Source organism: Lipotes vexillifer, unplaced genomic scaffold, assembly GCF_000442215.2.
Source record: "Lipotes vexillifer unplaced genomic scaffold, Lipotes_vexillifer_v1.1 scaffold957, whole genome shotgun sequence".
NCBI lineage: Eukaryota > Metazoa > Chordata > Mammalia > Artiodactyla > Lipotidae > Lipotes > Lipotes vexillifer.
Window position 1 is genome coordinate 517012 of NW_006791360.1, and position 23832 is coordinate 540843.

At 49.8% G+C, this 23832-nt stretch overlaps 1 protein-coding gene across 1 annotated transcript in view; it reads left to right on the forward strand.

The window, feature by feature from the left end:
• The window catches only part of ESYT3 (extended synaptotagmin 3), a 54798-nt gene that overhangs the window by 26372 nt on the left and 4594 nt on the right, over positions 1-23832 (forward strand). The window contains exons 4-20 of the mRNA XM_007464359.1: positions 4210-4286; positions 5878-5944; positions 6554-6643; positions 7128-7183; positions 8613-8733; positions 10671-10841; positions 11532-11614; positions 13419-13467; positions 13710-13799; positions 14246-14308; positions 14412-14474; positions 15039-15107; positions 15650-15736; positions 16446-16595; positions 18359-18855; positions 19548-19646; positions 20165-20296. Coding sequence (XP_007464421.1) covers positions 4210-4286; positions 5878-5944; positions 6554-6643; positions 7128-7183; positions 8613-8733; positions 10671-10841; positions 11532-11614; positions 13419-13467; positions 13710-13799; positions 14246-14308; positions 14412-14474; positions 15039-15107; positions 15650-15736; positions 16446-16595; positions 18359-18855; positions 19548-19646; positions 20165-20296 — 1964 coding nt within the window. The remainder of the gene's footprint in view (positions 1-4209; positions 4287-5877; positions 5945-6553; positions 6644-7127; positions 7184-8612; positions 8734-10670; positions 10842-11531; positions 11615-13418; positions 13468-13709; positions 13800-14245; positions 14309-14411; positions 14475-15038; positions 15108-15649; positions 15737-16445; positions 16596-18358; positions 18856-19547; positions 19647-20164; positions 20297-23832) is intronic.

Consider the following 23832-nt stretch of genomic DNA (forward strand, 5'->3'; position numbering starts at 1 on the left):
TTCATCAGTGATATTGGCCTGTAGTTTTCTTTCTTTGTGACATCCTTGTCTGGTTTCGGTATCAAGGTGATGGTGGCCTCGTAGAAATGAGTTTGGAGTGTTCCTCCCTCTGCCATATTTTGGAAGAGTTTGAGAAGGATAGGTGTTAGCTCTTCTCTAAATGTTTGAAAGAATTCGCCTGTGACGCCATCTGGTCCTGGGCTTTAGTTTGTTGGAAGATTTTTTTTTAAACAGTTACTTTTTTTTTAAATTTATTTATTTATTTATTTATTTATGGCTGTGTTGGGTCTTCGTTTCTGTGTGAAGGCTTTCTCTAGTTGTGGCAAGTGGGAGCCAGGCTTCATTGCAGTGCGTGGCCCTCTCTTGTTGTGGAGCACAGGCTCCAGATGCGCAGGCTCAGTAGTTGTGGCTCACGGGCTTAGTTGCTCCGCGGCATGTGGGATCTTCCCAGACCAGGGCTCAAACCCGTGTCCCCTGCATTAGCAGGCAGATTCTCAACCACTGTGCCACCAGAGAAGCCCTGTTGGAAGATTTTTAATCATAGTTGCAATTTCAGTGCTTGTGATTGGTCTGTTCATATTTTCTGTTTCTTCCTGATTCAGTCTTGGCAGCTTGTGCATTTCTAAGAATTTGTCCATTTCTTCCAGGTTGTCCATTTTACTGGCATAGAGTTGCTTGTAGTAATCGCTCATGGTCCTTTGTATTTCTGCAGTGTCAGTTGTTACTTCTCCCTTTTCATTTCTAATTCTATTGATTTGAGTCTTCTCCCTTTTTTTCTTGATGAGTCTGGCTAATGGTTTATCAATTTTGTTTATCGTCTCAAAGAACCAGCTTTTAGTTTTATTGATCTTTGCTATCGTTTCCTTCATTTCTTTTTCATTTATTTCTGATGTGATCTTTATGATTTCTTTTCTTCTGCTAACTTTGGGGTTTTTTTGTTCTTCTTTCTCTAATTGCTTAGGTGCAAGATTAGGTTGTTTATTCGAGATGTTTCCTGTTTCTTAAAGTAGGATTGTATTGCTATAAACTTCCCTCTTAGAACTGCTTTTGCTGCATCCCATAGGTTTTGGGTCGTTGTGTCTCCACTGTCATTTGTTTCTAGGTATTTTTTGATTTCCTCTTTGATTTGTTCAGTGATCACTTCGTTATTAAGTAGTGTATTGTTTAGCCTCCATGTGTTTGTATTTTTTACAGAGTTCTTCCTGTAATTGATACCTATCCTCATAGTGTTGTGGTCGGAAAAGATACTTGATACGATTTCAATTTTCTTAAATTTACCAAGGCTTGATTTGTGACCCAAGATATGATCTCTGGAGAATGTTCCATGAGCACTTGAGAAGAATGTGTATTCTGTTGTTTTTGGATGGAATGTCCTATAAATATCAATTAAGTCCATCTTGTTTAATGTATCATTTAAGGCTTGTGTTTCCTTATTTATTTTCATTTTGGATGATCTGTCCATTGGTGAAAGTGGGGTGTTGAAGTCCCCTACTACGAATGTGTTACTGTCGATTTCCCCTTTTATGGCTGTTAGTATTTGCCTTATGTATTGAGGTGCTCCTATGTTGGGTGCATAGATATTTACAATTGTTATATCTTCTTCTTGGATCGATCCCTTGATCATTATGTAGTGTCCTTCTTTGTCTCTTCTAATAATCTTTATTTTAAAGTCTATTTTGTCTTATATGAGAATTGCTACTTCAGCTTTCTTTTCGTTTCCATTTGCATGGAATATCTTTTTCCCTCCCCTTACTTTCAGTCTGTATGTGTCTCTAGGCCTGAAGTGGGTCTCTTGTAGACAGCTTATATATGGGTCTTGTTTTTGTATCCATTCAGCCAGTCTGTGTCTTTTGGTGGGAGCATTTAATCCATTTACATTTAAGGTAATTATCGATATGTATGTTCCTCTTCCCATTTTCTTAATTGTTTTGGGTTTGTTATTATAGGTCTTCTCCTTCTCTTGTGTTTCTTGCCTAGAGAAGATCCTTTAGCATTTGTTTTAAAGGTGGTTTGGTGGTGCTGAACTCTCTCAGCTTTTGCTTGTCTGTAAAGGTTTTAATTTCTCCATCAAATCTGAAAGATTCTTGCTGGGTAGAGTAATCTTCGTTGTAGGTTTTTCTCCTTCATCACTTTAAAAATGTCCTGCCAGTCCTTTCTGGCTTGCAGAGTTTCTGCTGAAAGATCAGCCGTTAACCTTATGGGGATTCCCTTGTGTGTTATTTGTTGTTTTTCCCTTGCTGCTTTTAATATGTCTTCTTTGTATTTAATGTTTGACAGTTTGATTAATATGTGTCTTGGCATATTTCTCCTTGGATTTATCCTGTATGGGACTCTCTGTGCTTCCTGGACTTGATTAACGATTTCCTTTCCCATATTAGGGAAGTTTTCAACTATAATCTCTTCAAATATTTTCTCAGTCCCTTTCTTTTTCTCTTCTTCTTCTGGGACCCCTATAATTCAAATGTTGGTGCGTTTAATGTTGTCCCAGAGGTCTCTGAGACTGTCCTCAGTTCTTTTCATTCTTTTTTCTTTATTCTGCTCTGCAGTAGTTATTTCCACTATTTTATCTTCCAGGTCACTTATCCGTTCTTCTGCCTCATTTATTCTGCTATTGATCCCATCTAGAGTATTTTTCATTTCATTTATTGTGTTGTTCATCATTGTCTGTTTCATCTTTATTTCTTCTAGGTCCTTGTTAACTGTTTCTTGCATTTTGTCCATTCTATTTCCAAGATTTTGGATCATCTTTACTATCATTACTCTGAATTCTTTTTCAGGTAGACTGCCTATTTCCTCTTCATTTGTTAGGTCTGGTGGGTTTTTATCTTGCTCCTTCATCTGCTGTGTGTTTTTCTGTCTTCTCATTTTGCCTACCTTACTGTGTTTGGGGTCTCCTTTTTGCAGGCTGTAGCTTCGTAGTTCCTGTTGTTTTTGGTATCTGCCCCCAGTGGCTGAGGTTGGTTCAGTGGGTTGTGTAGGCTTCCTGGTGGAGGGGACTAGTGCCTGTGTTCTGGTGGATGAGGCTGGATCTTGTCTTTCTGGTGGGCATGTCCACGTCTGGTGGTGTGTTTTGGGGTGTCTGTGGACTTATGATTTTAGGCAGCCTCTCTGCTAATGGGTGGGGTTGTATTCCTGTCTTGCTAGTTGTTTGGCATAGGGTGTCCAGCGCTGTAGCTCGCTGGTCATTGAGTGAAGCTGGGTGTTGGTGTTGAGATGGAGATCTCTGGGAGATTTTTGCCATTTGATATTATGTGGAGCTGGGAGGTCTCTTGTGGACCAGTATCCTGAAGTTGGCTCTCCCTCCTCAGAGGCACAGCACTGACTCCAGGCTGCAGCACCAAGAGCCTTTCATCCACACGGCTCGGGGAGGAGGCGGCCGGGGCAGCGGTGGTGGCGGCGGCGGCTGGAGGCCAAAGAAAAAGAATTTTAAACTTAAAGTGTAAAACCAGGACAAAAATGAATGTTGAATAAATATGAGAACGTATGAGAAAATAAATCACAACAAGTTGTACTTTTAAAAAAGCTGACATATCGGGCTTCCCTGGTGGCGCAGTGGTTGAGAGTCCGCCTGCCGTTGCAGGGGACACGGGTTCGTGCCCCGGTCTGGGAGGATCCCACATGCCGCCGAGCAGCTGCGCCCGTGAGCCATGGCCGCTGGGCCTGCGCGTCCGGAGCCTGTGCTCCGCAGCGGGAGAGGCAACAACAGTGAGAGGCCCGCGTACCGGAAAAAAAAAAAAAAAAAAAAAAAAAAAAAAAGCTGACATATCACACATATCACAAATTCGGGGAAAAGTTACATAATCATTTAAATGAACTGTTCAAGATATCCCTGTAATACTTTTGTTCCTGCATTTTTGGCTCCATACTCTTTGATAATCTTTGCATGTGACAGTGCGTTTGTAAGCATCACTTTCCATGGAGAGAATAGGATAATAGAATCTTTCCTCTAGTGTGGTCGATTGAATTTTTTTCTCCAACATTTTATTATGAAAAATTTTTGTTTGTTTGGAGAGGGAGGTATCAGGGTGCCAAGGATGGGCAGAGACTGCAGGGTGGATTTCTGCTTTCATGCCTCATCCCGGGAGTGCAGTGGTCAACGCTGGTTGTTGTGGACAAAGCCCAGCTCTGGGCAGGGAGCCAGCAGCACCCCACCCCCCACCCCCTGCCTGCAAGACCCCTGCTGACCCAGTCCTCTGGCATCTCTTCCAGTGCCCCAGGATCAACGGCATCAAGGTGCACACTAACAAGTGCAACCGGAGACAGGTGGTCCTGGACTTGCAGATCTGGTGAGCCTTCGTGCCCCTGGGGCCAGGTATGGAGGGCGGGGGAACACTGTGGGAACAGCCAGGTTGAAGATGGAGTTGCAGGGAAACACTCATTTGGGATGTGAAAGCCCCTCACAGCACATATGCCCCTTCATCCCCCTGGGCTGGAGCACAAGGTCCCTGCTGGGATGGGGAGGAGTGGCAAGAGAACGGATGGTCCCAGGGGAGCCACTACTGTCTGAGCCCTCAGCCCAGGCCTGGCTTCTCCCATAGACCAGGCACCAGGCGTGTTTTGGGTGCCAAGGCCTGGGCAACAGAGCTTTCTTGGAGGCCAGGTCACCTGGAGGGTTAGACCAGCTGTCTCCGAGAGGATGTAGCAAGAGAAAGCAAGTGTGACAAGAAAATGTGGGGACTTGTGGTGCAACCCAGGGAGCTCCAAGCACAGGCTGTGAAAGGCCAGCAGGAGAGCTGTACTCTGTGGTACCTCAGAAAAACTAAAGGATGCAAAGACACACAAGTGACTTGTCCAGTGTGTTGGGCAGGGGCACCCCTTTTGAATGAGGTTTGTAGTAGGCTTGAGTCAGAGAGAATGGAGATTCAATCCAGGAAGTCTTCCTGGAGGTGGTGGGGTTTGAACTGTACTTAAAGGACCAAGGATCAACTCCTGAGGTTCCAGAAGGTTGCCATTCATTTCCAGTGCCTCTGTATTTCCTGTCCTTAGCCCAGAGGCTGGCACTAAGAACACGTTGGGAAGACAGGAGGCAACTCCAGAACACCCATCACTGTATGGGGGCTGGTCTCAAGTGTGTTGAGATGGTAATGGTAATTGGGCCCTCCTAGCCCCAAGGCTCTGCCACAAGATCCTGTGTGAATAGTTGGGGCACGTCAAGGTCATCTAGCCCACGCGCCCAGCTTTCCAGTCATCTCAGGGGGCCCCTGGGGTCCCTGAGTTCCCCCTGCCCTTCCAGGGGACACTCAGCATTTCTGTGATGTCTGGCTCCTCTGCCTGTGCCATGCAGATATTTGATGGCCACCCTCTCCCTCTGCATCTCCTTCAGTCTTTTGATGGGGTCTCTGCTCTCTACTTTCAAGGGCACCCATTCTGGGCTTCCTGTGCCCATCGCATGGCAGGAGCTGCCAGCTGAACTCAGGCTTCTGAGAACTTGTTACTGTGCCCACCTCACCACCCCCAGCAACAGCCTGCATGAATGGTGGATGGAGGCTGCGGGGCTGCTCTGTGTCCCTGGGGAAAAGGGCTGGGCAGAGATGGGGCAGAGGCATAGGAGTGTGTGCACCCAGACCCCCTCCTTTGCATCTGCGGGGTGTCGTGGGGCGAAGTGATGCCCAGAGGTCTCTGCCCTCGTGGGCAGAGGGGGGGATGCACGTGGGACCCCTGGGTGCGGGGACCCCGGGGGCTGCCTTGGGGGGTCTGGGCAGTGTCTGCACAGAGCTGAGAAAAGCCGAGGCTGTCAGGGAGTCCACATGCAGGTGATGCAGGGTTCAGGCTTGGCATCTGGGCTTGGGCTGGGCTGCACTGGGCAAGTCTCCCAACCTCTCTTGAGTCGTGGACCTGCCCCTCCTCTCTGCCTTCCTTCTCCCTCCCCACTTTCAGCTACATCGGGGACTGTGAAATTAGCGTGGAGCTGCAGAAGATACAGGCTGGTGTGAACGGGATCCAGGTGGGTGGAGCCCGGTGTGACTGCCTCCAGGTTGGGGGTCAGGGCAAGGGAAGCGGGCTTATGCTGGAGGAGGCTGCAGCGGGAGTGTTGTCACCAAGCACAGAGTCTGGTACCAATCAAGGGACTCCAGGTCCGAGATCACAGGGCCAGGGGCTTCACCACCCCGCTGCTCAGGACAGCCCCACGCCTGCCTCTGTTCATCAAATCCCCCTGCCAGAGAGGCTTCAACTGCCCTGGGAAGTGAGAGCCTCTCTTTATGAAACAATGCAGAGCCGATGCTGAGAAACTGAGGCGGAATGAGGAGATAGAGCTAGTTTATGGTAGGAGTAGAGGAGCTGAGCTGGAGCTGGAAAGCACTCCTGGGTCCCGGCCATGGTCAAGGCTGCAGCCCCCCAGCAGCAAGGCAGTGGGGGGCAGTGGGGGCCAGCTTGTGACCCTTGGGAACCGGCAAAGGGGTGGCAGCTGCATGCTGGCTTCTTTTCCCCAAGTGTGGTCCCTGCTGTGATGGCAGGTGGCCCTGACACCTGGGGATGGCTTGGGCGTGAATGAGCAGAGCAGGTGCGGGAGGAAGGGTGGCTGAGGTCCCTCCCGGCCCTCTGTGCCGTCCAGTTGCAGGGCATGCTGCGGCTCATCCTGGAGCCCCTCCTGGTGGACAAGCCCTTCGTGGGAGCTGTGACCATGTTCTTCCTTCAAAAGCCGGTGAGTCCCCAGGACGAGGTGGGCTTGCCGCTCCTCGTGGGCCAGAGCTTGCCCACTGGGCCCAGGTACTGGGTTTGAGCCCAAGAACGCTGCCGAAGCCCACCTGGACCCCCCCATCTCATGTGCTCCCTAAGGCGACCTGAGGTGCTCGACTCTGCTCTCCCCAAGCCCAGGAAACAGCCTGGAGAAGTGGCTGAGGTCACAGAGAGGAGGCTGTAACTCAGAGCCCTCGGATGCCAGGCTGGCCTGTGGCCGTGCCCTTGGGCCGCTCCTGTGGTCCCGGCAGAAGCAGCCCGCCTGACAGCCCTGGTCCTGAGCAGGACTGGGAGGCGCCCTCACCCACCTCGCCCCCCGCAGAGGGCGCCGCCCACCAGTCGGCTGAATTCTCCGTGGGAGCAGGGGTGGGGGCGGGGCCCTTGGCAGAGGGTTCTCAGCCTGGGCTTCTGGTTCCTTCCAGCCTAATGGCCTCCCTCTGCCCCTGCAGCACCTGCAGATCAACTGGACAGGCCTGACCAACCTGCTGGATGTGCCAGGAATCAAGTAAGTGCCTGTGTGAACCGCCGGGCAGGCCCGAGGTGGGGCCCTCCGGGCCGTGCAGCCAGTGCTGGGAGCCACACCGTGGCTGTGCCCTCCCTCTCCCTCTCTGCACGAGGAGAGGGGTGGGCAGGTGCCCCCTCCAGAGGGATAGCATTGGTGTGTTTGGAGTGACGCCATCAGGTGAGATGTCCTAGAGGAGGCCACGTGGGCTAATGAGGGGCGAGCACAGGCTCTGGAACCAGGCCAGCCAGACCAGCCTCCTGGCCCCCCCTCAGCCACTGTTTGCCTTTGGACAAGTGACTTCACCTCTCTGGGCTCTTCCTCAGTAAATGGGGAGCCTGGTTCCTCTGTCTTGAGGCCCCTGGGAGAACAGTCAGGTATGTGCGGTACTGGCACAGCGGGTGTGGATACACACGAGTGTCCTCCTTGTCCACATCCACTCCCTCCCCGACCCAAGTGTGTGTGAGAAGCCTAAGTGGCTCCCGTCCAGGCACAGACACTGGCATGGGAGGGGGCAGATGTCACAGCAGAGGCCAGCGAGGAGGAGCTGGTCTGAGCAACCCACCTTCCTGGCCGGTGTGGTGCTGCGCTCAGAGCCTCAGGCCTCTGAGAGGAGCAGAGAAGGGCTCCAGCCCCGTGTGGACACACCTCCCAGGAGGGAGGGACAGTGGACCATCCAGGGTAGCCCCTGGCTGGCTTGCCAGGCTCAGCAGCTGTCCCCACCTGCAGGGAGGACCACTCACTCCCTCACTGGGGACATTCCCACTGATCTTGGCCCCCTGGGTGCAGAGAATCCAGTCATGCATTTCTTTCACTTAGAAGATATTTCCTGAGCACCTACTGCCTGCCGGCCCTGTTCTGGGCACTGCCCCTGTCTCCCTCTACTGGTGAGATAGAGTCAGGCAATAAAGAAGGAGGATTTCAAGGTGACGTCAGAGAGTAGAAGGGCTACAACAGTGAACACGTACCTGGCATTTACTGGGCACTAAGCACTGTTCTTAGCACTTCACATGTATTAACTCATCCTCATAACAACCCGAGGAAGTAGGCATAATTATCCCCATTTTAGAGATGAGGAAACTAAGGTCTGGAGAGATCAGCAACTGTCCAAGGCCACGCGGCTTGTGGGTGATGGAGCCAAGATTCTAACCCAGGATCCATGTCCTCGCTCTTGGTTACCATGCTGTGATGCCTCAGAGAACAAAGCAGGATTGGGGTGGGGGGGGGCTCAGGGGCGGTCAAAATGTACACCCTACATCCTCCCCCTGATCCCCCATCCAGGCAGGCTGGGGTCAGGGCTGCTCTGTCCCGAGATGGGCCCACCTGCCCCCAAGCTCTGCTCCTGGTTCCAGCTCCAGGGATGGGTGGACGGGCAGGTGGCCTGGGGGGTGTGGTGCCACCCTCCACAGCTGTGCGTGCCCACTGTCCCCAGTGAGTTGTCAGACAGCCTGCTGGAGGACCTCATCGCTGCCCACCTGGTGCTGCCCAACCGTGTGACTGTGCCCGTGAAGAAGGGGCTGGACCTGACCAACCTGCGCTTCCCTCTGCCCTGCGTGAGTACCCGCACGGGCCGCAGAGCACTGGGCCCAGAGCTGAGGGACAGACGGGCCAGGGAGATGCACCCTCAGATGGCGATGCTCATTTTCACCCTGTGAGGGCCTGGCATCCTATTTTGTGGGGTGAAGACTGAGTCTCAGGAAGGTTGAATGACTTGCCCAAAGTCACCCATCTTGGGAGGGAAAAAGCCCAGGGAGCATTCCTTCCTGGATCCTGGTCCCCCCACGTGGCCTGTGTTGGGGACTGTGGGCAGTCACACTCGCTCCCGGGAAACTCCAGGAGCCTCCCATTCTCCCTTCAGGGACAGGAGGCTCCCATTCCATCCTTTGGTGGCAGGAAGAACGCTTACGTCTTCTGGGAAGGAGCCAGGATGCGGGGCTTCCCTGGGTGCTCAGCCCCACTGCCCCCGCCCGTCCTGGGAGCTCAGGAGGCCCCTGAGGAGGGGGCCAGCCCTCAGGGCTGTCCTCAGGAGGACAGCCACTTGACCTCCCTGCAGAAGGTGCCCTGGCCGTGGGGCTGGGAGTCAGGGCCTCAGGAGAGGGGAAAGTGCCTATTTTTACCATCAGAGCCAGGTGTGAGGCATCAGGCCACGCAGGGGTGACGCATGGCCCTTACCCCACACTGTGCGTTTAGCAGTTTCAGTACAGCACCGTCACGTACATCATAGCTACGGCAGACATTCTGTCCTTAGGGCATATCCCACTAGAGATGTACTGTCAAGTGGCTACAATTTAAACTCACTTGGAATAGTTCCTCTCTGTGTGTCTGTGACAACTGGCCATGAATATTTACATTGATTTGTTTCCTTCCATTTTCCGTTTCTAGAGTTTAATTTTTACCTTAACTTCCTTTTACAATCATGTAAAATATTTGCACACTTCTAAAGGCCAGTGTGAAAAACAAATTTTACTTTAAGGAGGCGAGCTTCTACCACCTAATCCCTGCTCCTCCAGTATTTTTCATTATTTGTTTTCTAATATGAGCACATACACGTGTGATGGCTGTGGGTACGCATCTGATTACACGCATAGTCCCCCTTTCTTGGATGGACGGCAGCAGGCCACAGCTCTCCTCACCTTGCTGTTATCATGCATGTGTCATGAGGGTCACCCCATGACAGTGTGGTACGTGGTACTCCACCACGTGAATGTGCTGCATCTTTTCAACCAGTTCTCTACTGATAGATGGCTGAGCTGTGTCTGGTCTTCTGTTATTTCCAATAGTGCTGTCATGAAGAGCCTTGTCCATATCTTTTCATATGTTTGCCAGTATGTCTTTAGGATAGATTTCTAGACGTGGGATTGCTGGGTCAAAGGGCAAATGCATATGTATTTACTGATATTTAAAAGAAATAGTTCTAGGCCAGAGGCCTACTGGCCCCCTGAACTGTGTTTTTCCTACTTCTTGTGCTCTGTTCTGACTTGAGACATAGCCTAGGGTGTTGGGAGTGGGGTGACTCAGTGCTGGGGCCTTTATGAGCCCAGGGACCAACTGCCAGCAGCAGGCAGTGGCCACAGGGGTGTGTACACCTGGGTAGTGGGAAGAAATGACACCGGGCCTCAGTCTACATGTAAGCTAGAGAGGGGCTGGAACGCAGGAGGAAAGCCGCTCGGGTGGCGTGGCAGTTGGCACAGGACGAGGAAGTGGCCGCGGTGGAATGGGCCCTTCACGGGGCAGGCTGGAGGCACGGAGGGGCGGGAGGGCCGGGAATGTGGCCGGGCATCGTGGTGCAGTGGACAGAGAGCCCTGGGCCCTGCCGTCCCTTGCTGCATGGCCCTGGCCGAGAGGCTGTCGTCTCTGGCTTCTGTCTCCCTGTCCAGACATGGGGAGGGTAAGGTGGGGCTGGGGTGATAGCTGATGGCTTGGGCTCTGATGTCGGGGGCTTTGAGGGCCCTAGAAACAGCTGTGAGGCCCGGGCTGGGGCATTTTCCAGGGAGTGATCAGAGCCCACTTGCTGGAGGGAGAAAAGCTGGCCCAGAAGGACAACTTCCTAGGACTCCGAGGCAAGTCAGACCCCTACGCCAAGGTGAGCATCGGCCTGCAGCATTTCCGGAGCAGGACCATCTATAAGAACCTGAACCCCACCTGGAACGAGGTGTTTGAGGTGCGGGTCTCCTTAGCGGCTTCCAGCTGCTCTCCATGCCCTCCAGGGCTCCACTCTGGGTGGTTCTGTCCCGAGGGAGGGCCCTACCTTCACAGTCCTCACACACCCACGGGCAACACTGGGCCACAGGCGTGGCCCTTGGGAACAGGCTTCCAGAGGTGGGCTGCTCTGGCCCCTGATGGAGGGCCAGCCTATTGACAGATTCCTACGTCCCTTCCCAACCAGAGCCGACTTTGTTGGAAGTTTTCAAATCAGATCAAAGAACATCAGGGGCAGTTCTGCCCCAGTCCTCTCAGCCTTCCCTCCCAGAGCCAGACACCAGGAGCCTGAAGTTCTGCCTTAAGTTCAGCCACAATCCTTATCATGTGAAGGGCAGGCCCACAGCCTGTTTGAGTGTTGCAGTTTGGAAGCGGCAAGCCCCGGGCAGAAAACACAGCAGCCAGCATCCCAAGCGCCCACCCTGCCCACAGGCTTGCACAAGCTGCCCCTAATCCTCCGCACCCCGCAGGAGAGGGCATCACTCCCTTCTTACAGGTGGAGTTCTCCAGGCACTGAGAAGGGCAGGAACCTGCCCGGGGCTCTGAGCTGGCAGGTGGCAGAGCTGGAACTTGGCTCCCCTGGGGTCATGCTTGAGGTCTGCTTCATCAGCCGTTGTGGCCTGCAGGTCAAGTCACCTCTCTTTCCTTCCAGTTCATAGTGTATGAAGTCCCTGGGCAGGACCTGGTGGTGGACCTGTACGATGAGGACCCTGACAAGGATGACTTCTTGGGCAGGTGAGGAGGAGGGCCATGCTGGGCCTGGGAGCGCAGGGCTCTAGGCCTTGAGGCACAGGTACCCCTGCTTCCACCGCCCAGGGCCCTGCAACCCTCGCTGCACTCTGACGTGGTGACTGTACCAGGCAAGCAGTCCCATCGTTCCGCACTGCTGCCACAAACCTCCCCCCAGATGCCTCCCGAGTGCCCAGCCCTGAGCACCAGCCCTCTGGGGGTACATGGAGGGCCCCGACGTTTGTGTACCATGGGCTCTGCTTTTTGTGCTCCTCATAATGCACCGAGAGTCCCCGTTTGGAGCAGTGGGCAGGGCCAAGGCTGGCACGGATGGCCAGGCCCCCGGTACCCAGGAACCATCTGCTCACTCTGAGCTGGCACTTGGCTCCCCTGGGGTCATGCTTGAGGTCTGCTTCATCAACCGTTGTGGCCTGCAGGTCAAGTCACCTCTCTCTCCTTCCAGTTCAGAGGAACACAGAGCCTCGGGGCTGACAGAGGATTGAAATGACCGGCGTGGGGCTGGCTATCAAAACTCTAAATTTACATGCGTTTTGGTCCAGCCATCCCAATTCCAGGAATCTCCTATAAAAGCATTATACCTGAAATGTTTATCTGTGGTGACAAACCAGAAAAGCTGGAAACGTGAATGTCCAGAGTCAGAGGACATTGCCTGAATGTTTCAACAAATTTGTCACTGCCAAACTGCAGAATATCCCGCAGCTTTTAAAAATGATGAGTAGGATCTATGTATGTTGACCTCGAGGATATTCATTTCTATCTAGGGAAGTAGGGGAAGCGGTTGGGAGTGACCTGAGCAGTTGATACATCTTTCCAGGGAGGATGGACATGTACGTGTGTTCGCATGTGCTCGTGTGGACGCTACACCGCTGCTCATCTCAGAGGCTGGGGTTAGGAGGCAGCAGAAAAGAGAATTTTACCCAAACCTTCTTACTCCTAAAATTTTTAGCTTGTTTCTGTGAACAGGTGATTCAAAAAAACAGAAACAAAACAAAATGGGAGGGGAACAATCTGACCACCTGAGAAATAGCTCACCACCACGTTACTTATCATTTTTAATTTCTCATCTTAATGAAAGGAGTTGTGAGAAAGGAGTTGTGATTTTTGTAATGTTGCAGATTAGAAGTGTGTCTTGTGGTTCGTGGTTTAGGTAACTGATTTCAAGTGTGTTTTGAGCTCAAGCACATTTCTAACAGTTACATGGAATTAATTTCCCCTCTGGCTCTCAGGACCCTCCAGTTGGGCTTGGGTCGGGCGAGGCGGAAGGCACACGCCGTGAATGTGTTACCGCCTCTCACACACATGCCAACTATAGGTAGGCCCTGGAGGGCATCTGGGCCAGTTTTGGAAAGGGAGGGGCATTTCTGGTTATTACAATGACTGCGGGAGGTGGTGCCACTGGCATTTAGAGGACACATGACAGGGAGGCTAAATTCCTGCAATGCATGGGCAGTTCTGCACAGTGAAGACTCATCCCAGCCCAAATACCAATAGCACCCTCATTGAGCAATCCAGAGCCAGTGTGTCCAGCAGTGTCTGCTTATTCCCCTCTGGGATCAGAGCCGCCTGCCTGCCCGGGCAGCATGCCCAGTGGGAGCAGCCCCGATGGTTAGACAGTCCTTCCTTTGCTTGAGCTCAAAGTGGTCTCCCATTCATTCTTGGGATGAATAAGGTCCTCTGTCTTGAGGGTCCCTCTCAGATATTTCAAAATAGATTTCAGGGTGGGCCTCCACACCCGCTGCTTGTTGCTGCCTCTGGGCTGAGCTGACTTTCCGCTCCCTGTGTATTACAGCCTGCAGATCTGCCTCGGGGACGTCATGACCAAGAGAGTGGTGGATGAGGTAGAGTTGGTGCCTGCAAAGCCCTCCTTGTGGACAGCATCATTTCCATCCCAAAGTGTAGTACTTCTGTCCTTCCATAACCACCTCTCCTAGGCTAGAGCCTACCTGGGCTGGTTCACCTCTTCCCTGAAGCCCCTGTTAGGACCCTGCTGGGTCCCAGAACTAAGCTGCCTGGAGAGTCAGTAGCCTCCCACTGGCCCTTTCCCCAGGCTCTCCCCCTCCTCCCCCTCCTCCCCCTGCAGTGGTTTGCCCTGAAAGACACAACGAGCGGGCAGCTGCACTTGAGGCTGGAGTGGCTTTCACTGATCACAGACCCGGAAGCCGTGATGGAGGTGAGTGTGGGCTGTCGTGCTCCCTGGCAGAAGGGTGGAGGGGGGAACTTGTGGCAGGTCTGGTCCATGTGAGAGCTGTGCGGGGAGGCAGAGAGGGAGGGAGCTAGCGAGCTGAAGCCACAGATCTTGCCCAGAGAGTCCTCCAGCCAGCCTCACCTTCTGTGGAGCATGTCCCTCAGCCCTCATCTACACACAGGGCAGATGGGATCCTTAAAAGCTCTGTTAGTGCCCACCAGTCCAGTTCATAGGGAAGTCCACCGGTTCTGACTTGAGTCTGTCATGCTGCAGTTGTATTTTCAGCCTCAGCAAAGAGCTAGGTTGTGTGGGAAGGTATGGCCAGTCTGGAGGGCAAGGGCTGGCTCTTCAGGCATGAAGAGGCTTCTCCTAAACCAGTTTGTGTCTCCTGATGCTTGGGGCACCTAGTGAGGGTCTGTGTCTGCTTGTAGGACCATGGTAGTTTTTCCACTGCCATTCTCGTGGTCTTCTTGGAGAGCGCCTGCAACCTGCCGGTGAGTGGTGACACAGCCAGAGTGTCACACACACCCTGCCTTGTGCCCATCACTTTCAAGTGTTCACATGCTGCTCATTCACCCTGTTCTTCTCGTGCTGCAGAGAAACCCTTTTGACTACCTAAATGGTGAATATCAAGCCAAAAAGCTCTCCAGATGTGCCAGGGTAAGTGGGTGTGAAAGCAAGTCACACAGCTCCTTTTCCCCAGAGTAACCACAGCCCCACGTCTGCTGAGCGGTGCCGTGCACACACAGCCCAGGGCCAATGAGCACCGCCGTTCACTGAGCCTGCAGCGAGCCAGGCACCGAGCTTGGCAGCTCATCCCCACATCTGCTATGTCTGAGTCCCCTGGTGGCCGTGCATCCATTTTATTGCCATTTTAAAAATAGGACCCAGAAAGCTAAGTGCTTGTGCGACACAGCTAAGGGGGAGCCAGAACTCAACTGCACCCTGTCTGTCTCCACAGCTCTAGGGAATGAGGGCCTGTGCCCAGCCAGGCTTCCCATCTTTAACTTAGAAGCTTCCCCTGGGGTCAACCCTGTCTAGGTGCTGGCACAGTGACGGCAGCCCGGGGCTCCTGGGAGCACCAGGGGAGGCTTCTCTCAAAGGGAAGTGTTTGGGTGGCCTCAGGTCCCACCGATGCTCCTGAGGGTTGAGAGGGTTGAGAGGCAGGGTCTCAAGTTGGCACTGGGGGTGCCACCTCCATTTTGTGGATTTGTCCCCTCACAGAATAAAGTCAGCAGAGACCCTTCTTCCTATGTCAAGCTATCTGTAGGCAAGAAGACACACCTGAGCAAGGTAAGACAGCTTGGCATGCAGCCGAGGACTAAGGAAATGGGCAGGTACCCCAACACTTCCAGGAGAGAAGCAAAAAGGAATTAGCTTACACTGAATGCCTAGTAGGTTCTGGCACACGACAGGCACTTTATATTACTGTCTTCAAAATAACCTCACAAGATAGTTTCACAGTTCAGGAATCTGGAGGCCAGAGATCAGCGACTCGCCTAAGGGCTAGAAAGCAGAAGAACTAGGGTTCAAGCTTAGGCATGGCTCTACGCCTATGTCCTTTCCCCCACCCCCAGCAGCAAAAGTCCCCCTGGAAGTGAGCTCTAATGCTGGTAGGATTTCAGCCCCTGTGAGATTTTCTGGCAAACTCTCCTTGCTTTTGAGTCTGACTGCCCTGCCCTAGTGCCTCCCACGAGCCGTAGCTTGTGCCATACCTGGGCGGACACAGAGGAGGCTCCCAATGGCAGCAGGGGGCCAGAATGAGAGCAGAGGGTGCTGGTATCCTGCTCTGCCCAACTTGACCCTTCAGTGATCTCTCCCTCTCCTGTCCCCAGACCTGTCCCCACAGCAAGGACCCTGTGTGGAGCCAGGTGTTCTCCTTCTTTGTGCACAACGTGGCCGCTGAACAGCTGCATCTGAAGGTTTGCTTGAAGTTGGGCTCTTGGAACACAGCTAAGAGGCGTCTAAGCTAGGAGGGGTAGGGGGCCTGAGCAGGCTCCCCCGGCAGTAAAGTCAGGAGAGGGTACTAAGGGCCCACATCTTCGTGATCCTGGTGACCAAGGTCATTGGGTAGGAGGTTGTGGAAGGACAAACCCTCAAGTTCCTTGGTGCTCCCTGCCAGTCTCTCCAGTTATTACCTAGCACCCAGCGTGGCCTGGGTTGGAATCTACTCAGGACATTAATGATGATGTACTTCTTTAAAAAAAGATCTGTGGAAGAGAGAGATCTTCTTTACACCTGAGCAAACAGAGGCTCAAACGATGACTTGCCCAAGATTTCATGACCAACAAGTAGTAGAACTGGGGTCTTTGGGGCCCCTCAGCCCTGTCTGGAAGTCCCATCATAGAGCAGCACAGCTCATCAGTCCCTAAAGCCCTGATGGTCCCAGGCATTTGACAGACTTGCCTCATACAGATCATAGTTGCCTCTACCCTGAGTCACTCTCTTGCCCTGACTGAAGGCAGGGACCAGGGTTGGTCCCATTTCCAGCTTTCAGGAAAGGACCAGAGGCCAAAAGAAACACAGAACATACTTACTGAAGTGAACTCAGTCTTGGCTGGAGCCCAGAGAGTAGTCTGGTGAGGGTGGGACTTGGTTATCCTCTTGTTTTGTGACTGGCCCACTGCCCAGGTGCTTGATGATGACCGAGAATGTGCTCTAGGAGTGCTGGAGATCCCCCTGTGCCAGATTCTCCCCTATGCAGACCTTACCCTCGAGCAGCGCTTCCAGCTGGACCACTCAGGCCTGGACAGCCTTATCTCCATAAGGCTGGTGCTTCGGGTAAACCTCTCCCCTTTTCCCCCAGGGGAGGCAGGGGGTGGTCTGCCCCAGCACTAAGTATCTGCACTGTGTTGGGAAGAAGCTAGGAGGTGGATTCATATTTTTTTATCAATTTCAGGATATTGTCAGCCATTTTCTCTTCAACTATTGCCTCTCCTAATCTTTTAATCCCTCCTTCTACAATTCCTTCTATTATGTTGGACCTTCTCATCATCTCCATGGCTTAACCTGATCTCACCTTCATATTTTCCATCTCTTTATCTCTTGGTGCTACATTCTAATTTCCTCAGACCTGTCTTCCAGACCACTAATTCTTTCTTTGGCTATGCCTAATCTGCTGTTTAACCTGTTCAACAGTTTTTGTTTCAAAGGCTATTCTTCATCTTTCACTTTATCTTTTCCAAATCTACAATGTCTTTTCTTTGTTGTGTTTTATTATCTTCTCATGATTCTATCCCATCATCTTTAATCATTTGAAAATATTTAAAATGTATGTTAATTCTATTATCTGAAGATCCTGGTAGATAAATTTTGATGTCTGTTGTGTCTGCTGATGCTTTTTCAATGGTGACTCATTTCTACATTTGGTAACTTGGGTTGCAGACATATGTTCAGCGTTGCCTTTGTGACCTGGATTGAGGTTGTTCACTTCCAAGGAAGTTCTGCTTTGGCTGCAACCAAGCACCTCAGGAACATTACACACCTGAGTCCACTTTCATGTTAATTTTCAAACTTTGGGTTTCAAAACCCCACGGTAGTATAAATATGAACCCAAAATTTATAGGAGACAGGCTATAAGATGCCATATTCTCATGAAAGACTTTATTTCCCCCAACCAGAGTACAGGCTGAGATAGATATATTTCTTGTCGTCAATCTTTGCTGGTGGGTGAAATGTTTATTTATCCTAGACTACTTTTTCACTAAAGATATCCTACCTTCATGGGTCCTACTCTGACCCCTCCAAACTCCTTGGATTCCATGGTTGATAAATGACCCTGGGAAAGTTAACCTTTATTTTTCAGTTTTTTCTCTCTCTCTCTCTTTTTTAACCTAGGGATTTTCCTTACTTTCTTGTGAATTTGGCTATGCATTTAGAAGTATGTTTGTTTCATTTTTATTGAGCATTCCTAACAGGAGGTTTTTCAGAATATTTTGATCGCCTTATTGCTGGAAATGGAAGTTCCTAGGAAGAGTCTTAATGACTGATGGGAAAAGGGGAAGGAGAGACACAATGGCTGAGGTTTGAAACTTTGGTGCTACGAGCACAGGGGTGTGTCTGGATAGGAAACACATTTTAGGGAAAGCAATGGTAAATAAGGTGACAGCTAGAAATGACCATATCCAGAGGGCAGCTGGTGATCTATATGAAGGTTAAGGTGAGGGAGTCCTCTGCACCGAGGGGAAGTGCATGCTGTGAGAATTGGCCAGGTCTCCAGCATCCAGTACCAGTGGATAGAGAAAAGGGGATCAGAACTGAGTCTTCATGAAGACTGGTGAGGCAGGAGAAAGGGAAAAGACAGAAGGTCTGGTCAGAGTGAGTCAGAGGCAGAGAGGTTAAGGAAGATATGGTCTAGGGGTAAAAAGATATGGTCTGGGGGTAAAAATCCATTGGACTGGGGAGTCAGGAAGGAACTGAGTTTTGAGAAAACTGTTCCTTCCAGAAAAGAGAAGGAACCATTTCCCAGAGGTAGGTGAGAGCAGAGGGGGGAAGAGTGGTAGTGGTGTGCCCAGCCCATAAACCACCCTGTCATCTGCTTACAGTTCCTGCACTTGGAAGAACGAGAGCTGGGAAGCCCATACACAGGACCTGAAGCCCTAAAGAAAGGCCCTCTGCTCATTAAGAAGGTTGCCACCAACCAGGACCCCAGAGCCCCACCGCAGGGAGAGGGCCCTGCAGATTTGCCATGCCCTCCAGACCCTGCTTCTGATATCAAGCAAGCCTCCAAAAGCACCACAGCCACCACCAGTGCCACCATTGCTGCCACCAAGCCCTCACTTCAAGAGATGGGCCCAGAGCCCAAAGGCAAGGACAGAGCCAGAGGGTTCTGTGCACCCATGGGGGAGAAGAGGAGTGTGCCCACCATCTTCCTGGCTGTCCCAGGCCCCCACTCTCCAGGGCCCGTGAAGTCACCCAGACCCATGAAATGCCCTTCCTCCCTATTCGTATGGCCGCCCAAGAGGCTGGCTCCCAGCATGTCCTCGCTCAACTCCCTGGCCTCTTCCTGCTTTGACCTGACAGATGTCAGCCTCAACACTGAGTACGCACCTCTCTGCTTAATCTTTTCTAAAATGACCTGCATGAAAAATACCTCCCTGGATGGAAAAGTAGAATGAACTTACTTTTCTCTGCAAGTTCTGGTTTTTCACAAAATGGCTTCATAAGAGGCAGCATGGTGAGATAGAAAGAACACAGGCTGGGGGGAGAGAAAGCACGTGTGCACGTGCCAAAAAGTCTCATGTGGCTCTAGCTACACACCAACTATAAAATAGATGTTGGACTTCAGTTGTTAAGTTTCCTTACAGCAGAAACATACCCTGAATTCTAAGGAGTTATTTATACTGGGATGATATGGAAACCTTAGAATGTGGAATTATATAATCAGTGGCTGCCATTTATTAAATGTTGACTCTGGGCTTAACATGTTATTTAATTTGATCTTCACAATAACCCTACAAGATAGAACTTGCTATCATAAAGGTCGAATAACTCACCCAAGGTTCCATAAGAAATCATAGTATAAAGGCAGATGCTGCTCCAGGGTTCTTCCTACTGTGCCATGCTTTTCCTACTGTGAAATAGGATAATTTTACATGAATCCTGGATAGAACTGACTTCCAACTAAAAGGAACCTTACTGAGAATTATTTTATTAACTTACATACTTCTTGGGGGTGTGGGGAGAGGTCAGCACTTGTAATGGCAAGAGAAATGACAAGGCCTTTCTTTACAGAGACGGGGATCTCAGGCATCAGGGGCTGGGTGAGATTCAGCTCACAGTGCGCTATGTGTGTCTGCAGCACTGTCTCAGCGTGCTAATCAACGGCTGCAGGTAAAGGGATGCTAGGGCCAGGAAAGGTTCTTTGAGAGCATCAGGTGACCAAAATCAGAGTGGGGGCACTTGGAGCAGTGGCAGGGGCAGGCAGCCCCAAGGTAGACAAGGTAGACATTTGGAAGGAATGAGGTCTGAAGGCCTGCATGCTGTGCATGCTGTAACAGATCCTCAGTGGTGCTGATGGGCTCCAGAGCCAAGGGCTTTGCTCAGACACAACCACTGCAAAATTGTCTGGGGTGGTTTGGACATTTTCTCAAGTGAGAATCTTCAACTTCCTTTAGATGGAATGGTACTTGGCTCTACACCCAACTTTACAAAATGCATGTTTACAAAACCATGCACCTGATATCCTCTGAATTCTGCAGACTTTTGCTTTTTTTGGTCTAGACTGCAGGGCATTTTTATCCTCAAGGCCATCTAAAGCTGTATGGATAGTACAGCTTTCTCTAAATGAGTATTTTCAGTATTTCAAAACCAGAGGCCTTTTTTCTTTAATGTCTTTGAAACCAAATCAGAAACCTGATGCCCTGTACCAGCAGTGGAGCTGATCCCTACGTCCGTGTCTACTTGTTGCCAGAAAGGAGGTGGGCAAGTCGTAAGAAGACCTCAGTGAAGCGGAAGACCCTGGATCCCCTGTTTGATGAGACGTAAGTGGCCCATGTGGCCTGCCTAGAGTGCCTCAGCCGCTCGAGTATTTGCTGAGGGCCTCCCGTGTACCTGGCAGCTGCCAGATTCTGGGAAGGGCTGGGGTTGAACAGTACTACACCGTCTATGCTTTCATAAAGTTTCTATACTTTAGTGAGAGAAAAGGACTGCCAGGGAAGTTTAGCAAAACAGCTACCCACTTTTCTTGTCCACAGGGACTAAAGTGCTCCTGATTATGAAATGTTCCATACTCTTTTTCTTTAAATGAAGCCTCTTTGGCAGTAAAAGAATTTGAATCTGGTCAAATATGTTTTCTTTCAATCAAAAATAAACATACCTGGGCTTCCCTGGTGGCGCAGTGGTTGAGAGTCCGCCTGCCGATGCAGGGGACGCGGGTTCGTGCCCCGGTCTGGGAGGATCCCGCATGCCGTGGAGCGGCTGGGCCCGTGAGCCATGGCCGCTGAGCCTGCGCATCTGGAGCGTGTGCTCCGCAACGGGAGAGGCCACAACAGTGAGAGGCCCGCGTACCGCAAAAAAAAAAAAAAACAAAAAAACAAAAAAACATACCTTGAACCTAAGGACCTAAAATTTCCTCCAAAGCTCCAGGCTCTTTGGCCTGTCTTCCCACTCACAACAAAGCACAGGTGGCAGGTAGAACAGATACCCTCCCCTCACACGTCCACCCATGTCCTTGGGGACAAACCAGTAGACAGAGTCTAATCACATTTCTTGCTTTTGATGGGTCTGTGGTGGCAAGTCTTAACCTTAATATTCTAATTCTTGATTTCAAGTTGATCACAAGGTATGGAAGTCAGAATCTCATCATTGCTCCCTTTTGCTGTGGGATCCTAAGAGAAGACATTGCTAGCCAGCCTAGGAAGATACATCTAATAATGTTGGTTTCCTCTTATCTTGGTCAATAACTACTCATTTTAAGAAGAGTTGTACTGAGTCCTTTATGGGCCATGTCTAACGACTAATATATTCCTTCAAAAGCTACCTTTTGAGTTCATCGATATCATGAAAGAGTGGGGGAGAGAGAATATATTCATTCAGTATTTATTGAACACTCTACATACCAGGCACCATCCTATATTCTACAGCCCCACAGGTGAAAGATGTTGCCTTCAGAGAGCTCTGACACAATTATAAAAGGATGTCAAAATTGCTATGTGGGAACACAGGAGACTGACTTTTGTGACAAACCTAATCTGTTAGTAATTCTCTCTCAAAATTGTAACAGCAAGATATGCCTGGATTATCTACGAGGCAGACGTGGCAACCTCCATCTTAAATGTAAACCTAGAAGTAAGGAGTTCAGAGGTCTCTTGTTGTGTAAATGATTCATACCATATACATTATAATTAAAATCTCTAAAGTTAATGGCAAGGAGAGAATCTTAAAAACAGCAAAAGAAAAACAAGTAGTTACATTACAGGGAGCCCCCCTGTAAGACTATCAGCAGAAACTTTGCAGGCCAGAATGGAGTGGCACAATAGTCAAAGTGCTGAAAGGAAAACACTTCCAACCAAAAATACTCTACCGGGGAAAGTTATCATTCAGAATTGAAGGAGCGTTTTCCAGACAAGCAGAAGCTAAAGGAGTTCACCATCACTAAACCAGCTTACAAGAGATTTCCTTAAGCTTCTCTTGCTGTGGAGCACAGGCTCTAGGTGCGCGGGCTTAGTAATTGTGGCGCACGGGCTTTTAGTTGCTCCGCGGCATGTGGGATCTTCCTGGACCAGGGCTCGAACCTGTGTCCCCTGCACTGGCAGGTGGATTCTTAACCACTTAACCACTGCACCACCAGGGAAGCCCCTAAAATGCATTCACACTTAAGTTATATGTAAGCCTAATGGTAAGCACAAAGCAAAAACCTATAGTAGGTACACAAATGATAAAGAAAAAGGAATCTAAGCATACCACTAAAGTCATCAAACCACAAAGGGAGCAAGCAAGAGAGGAAAAAAGGAACAGAGAGGACCTACAAAACAGCCAGTAAAAAATTAATAAAATAGCAATAAGTACATACCTGCCAATAATTACTTTAAATGTAAATGAACTAATTCTCCAATCAAAAGAGAGTGGCTAAGTGGATTAAAAAAAAAAAACCCATCTAGATGCTGCCTACAAGAGACTCATTTCAGATCGAAAGATGCACACAGACAGAAAGTGAAGGATGGAAAAAGATATTCCACGCAAATAAAAACTGAAAGAAAGCCAGGGTGTTGCTATACTTATATTAGACAAAACAGACTTTAAAATAAAGACTGTAATAAAAGACAAGGGCGTTACATAATGATAAAGGGGTCAATCCAACAAGAGGATATAGTATTTGTAAATATTTATGTACCCAACATAAGAGCACCTAAATACATAAAGCAAATATTCACAGACCTAAAGGGAGACATAGACAGCAATAAAATAATAATAGTAGGGTACTTTAATACGCTACTTTCATCAAAGGATAGGTCATCCAGACAAATTCAATAAGGAAACATTAGCTGTATATGACGTTAGACCAGATGAACTTAACAGATATACAAAGAACAGTCCATCCCAAAGCAGCAGAATACACATTCTTCTCAAGTGCACATAGAACATTCTCCAGGATAGATCATATACTAGGCTGCCACAAACGAGTCTTAATAAATTTAAGAAGATTGAAATAATATCAAGAAATCAAGAAAAATCAAAAAATACCTTCAGACAAAGAAAATGGAAATGTAACATACAATTTATGGGATGCAGCAAAAGCAGTTCTAAGGGCTTCCCTGGTGGCGCAGCGGTTGGGAGTCCGCCTGCCGATGCAGGGGACGCGGGTTCGTGCCCCGGTCCGGGAGGATCCCACATGCCGCGGAGCGGCTGGGCCCATGAGCCATGGCCGCTGAGCCTCCGGAGCCTGTGCTCTGCAATGGGAGAGGCCACAACAGTAAGAGGCCTGTGTAACGTAAAAAAAAAAAAAAAAAAAAAAAAAAGCAGTTCTAAGAAGGAATTTCATAGCAATAAGTGCCTACATCATAAACAAGAAAAATAAGTAAGAAATAAGAAAAATCTCAAATAAAGAACCTAACTTTAGGCCTCAAGGAATAAGAAAAATAAGAATAAAGTCCAAAGTCAGCAGAAGGAAGGAAATAAACTTAAGAATGGAAATAGAGACTAAAAAGACAATAGAAAAAAAAAATCAATGAAACTTAGAGCTGGTTCTTTGAAAAGATAAAAAAAATTGATAAAACTTTAGCTAGACTCACCAAGAAAAAAAGAGGACATAAAAGAGGAAAGAGGAACTGTAAAATCGATACCACAGAAATACAAAGGATAAGAGACTACTATGAATAGTTATATGCCAACAAATTAGATAACCTAGAAGAAAAGGATAAATTCCTAGAAAGTTACAACCTACCAAGACTGAATAATGAAGAAACAGAAAATCTGAACAGACTGATTACTAGTAAGAAGTCTGAATCAATAATCAAAAATCTCCCAACAGGGGCTTCCCTGGTGGCGCAGTGCTTGAGAGTCCGCCTGCCGATGCAGG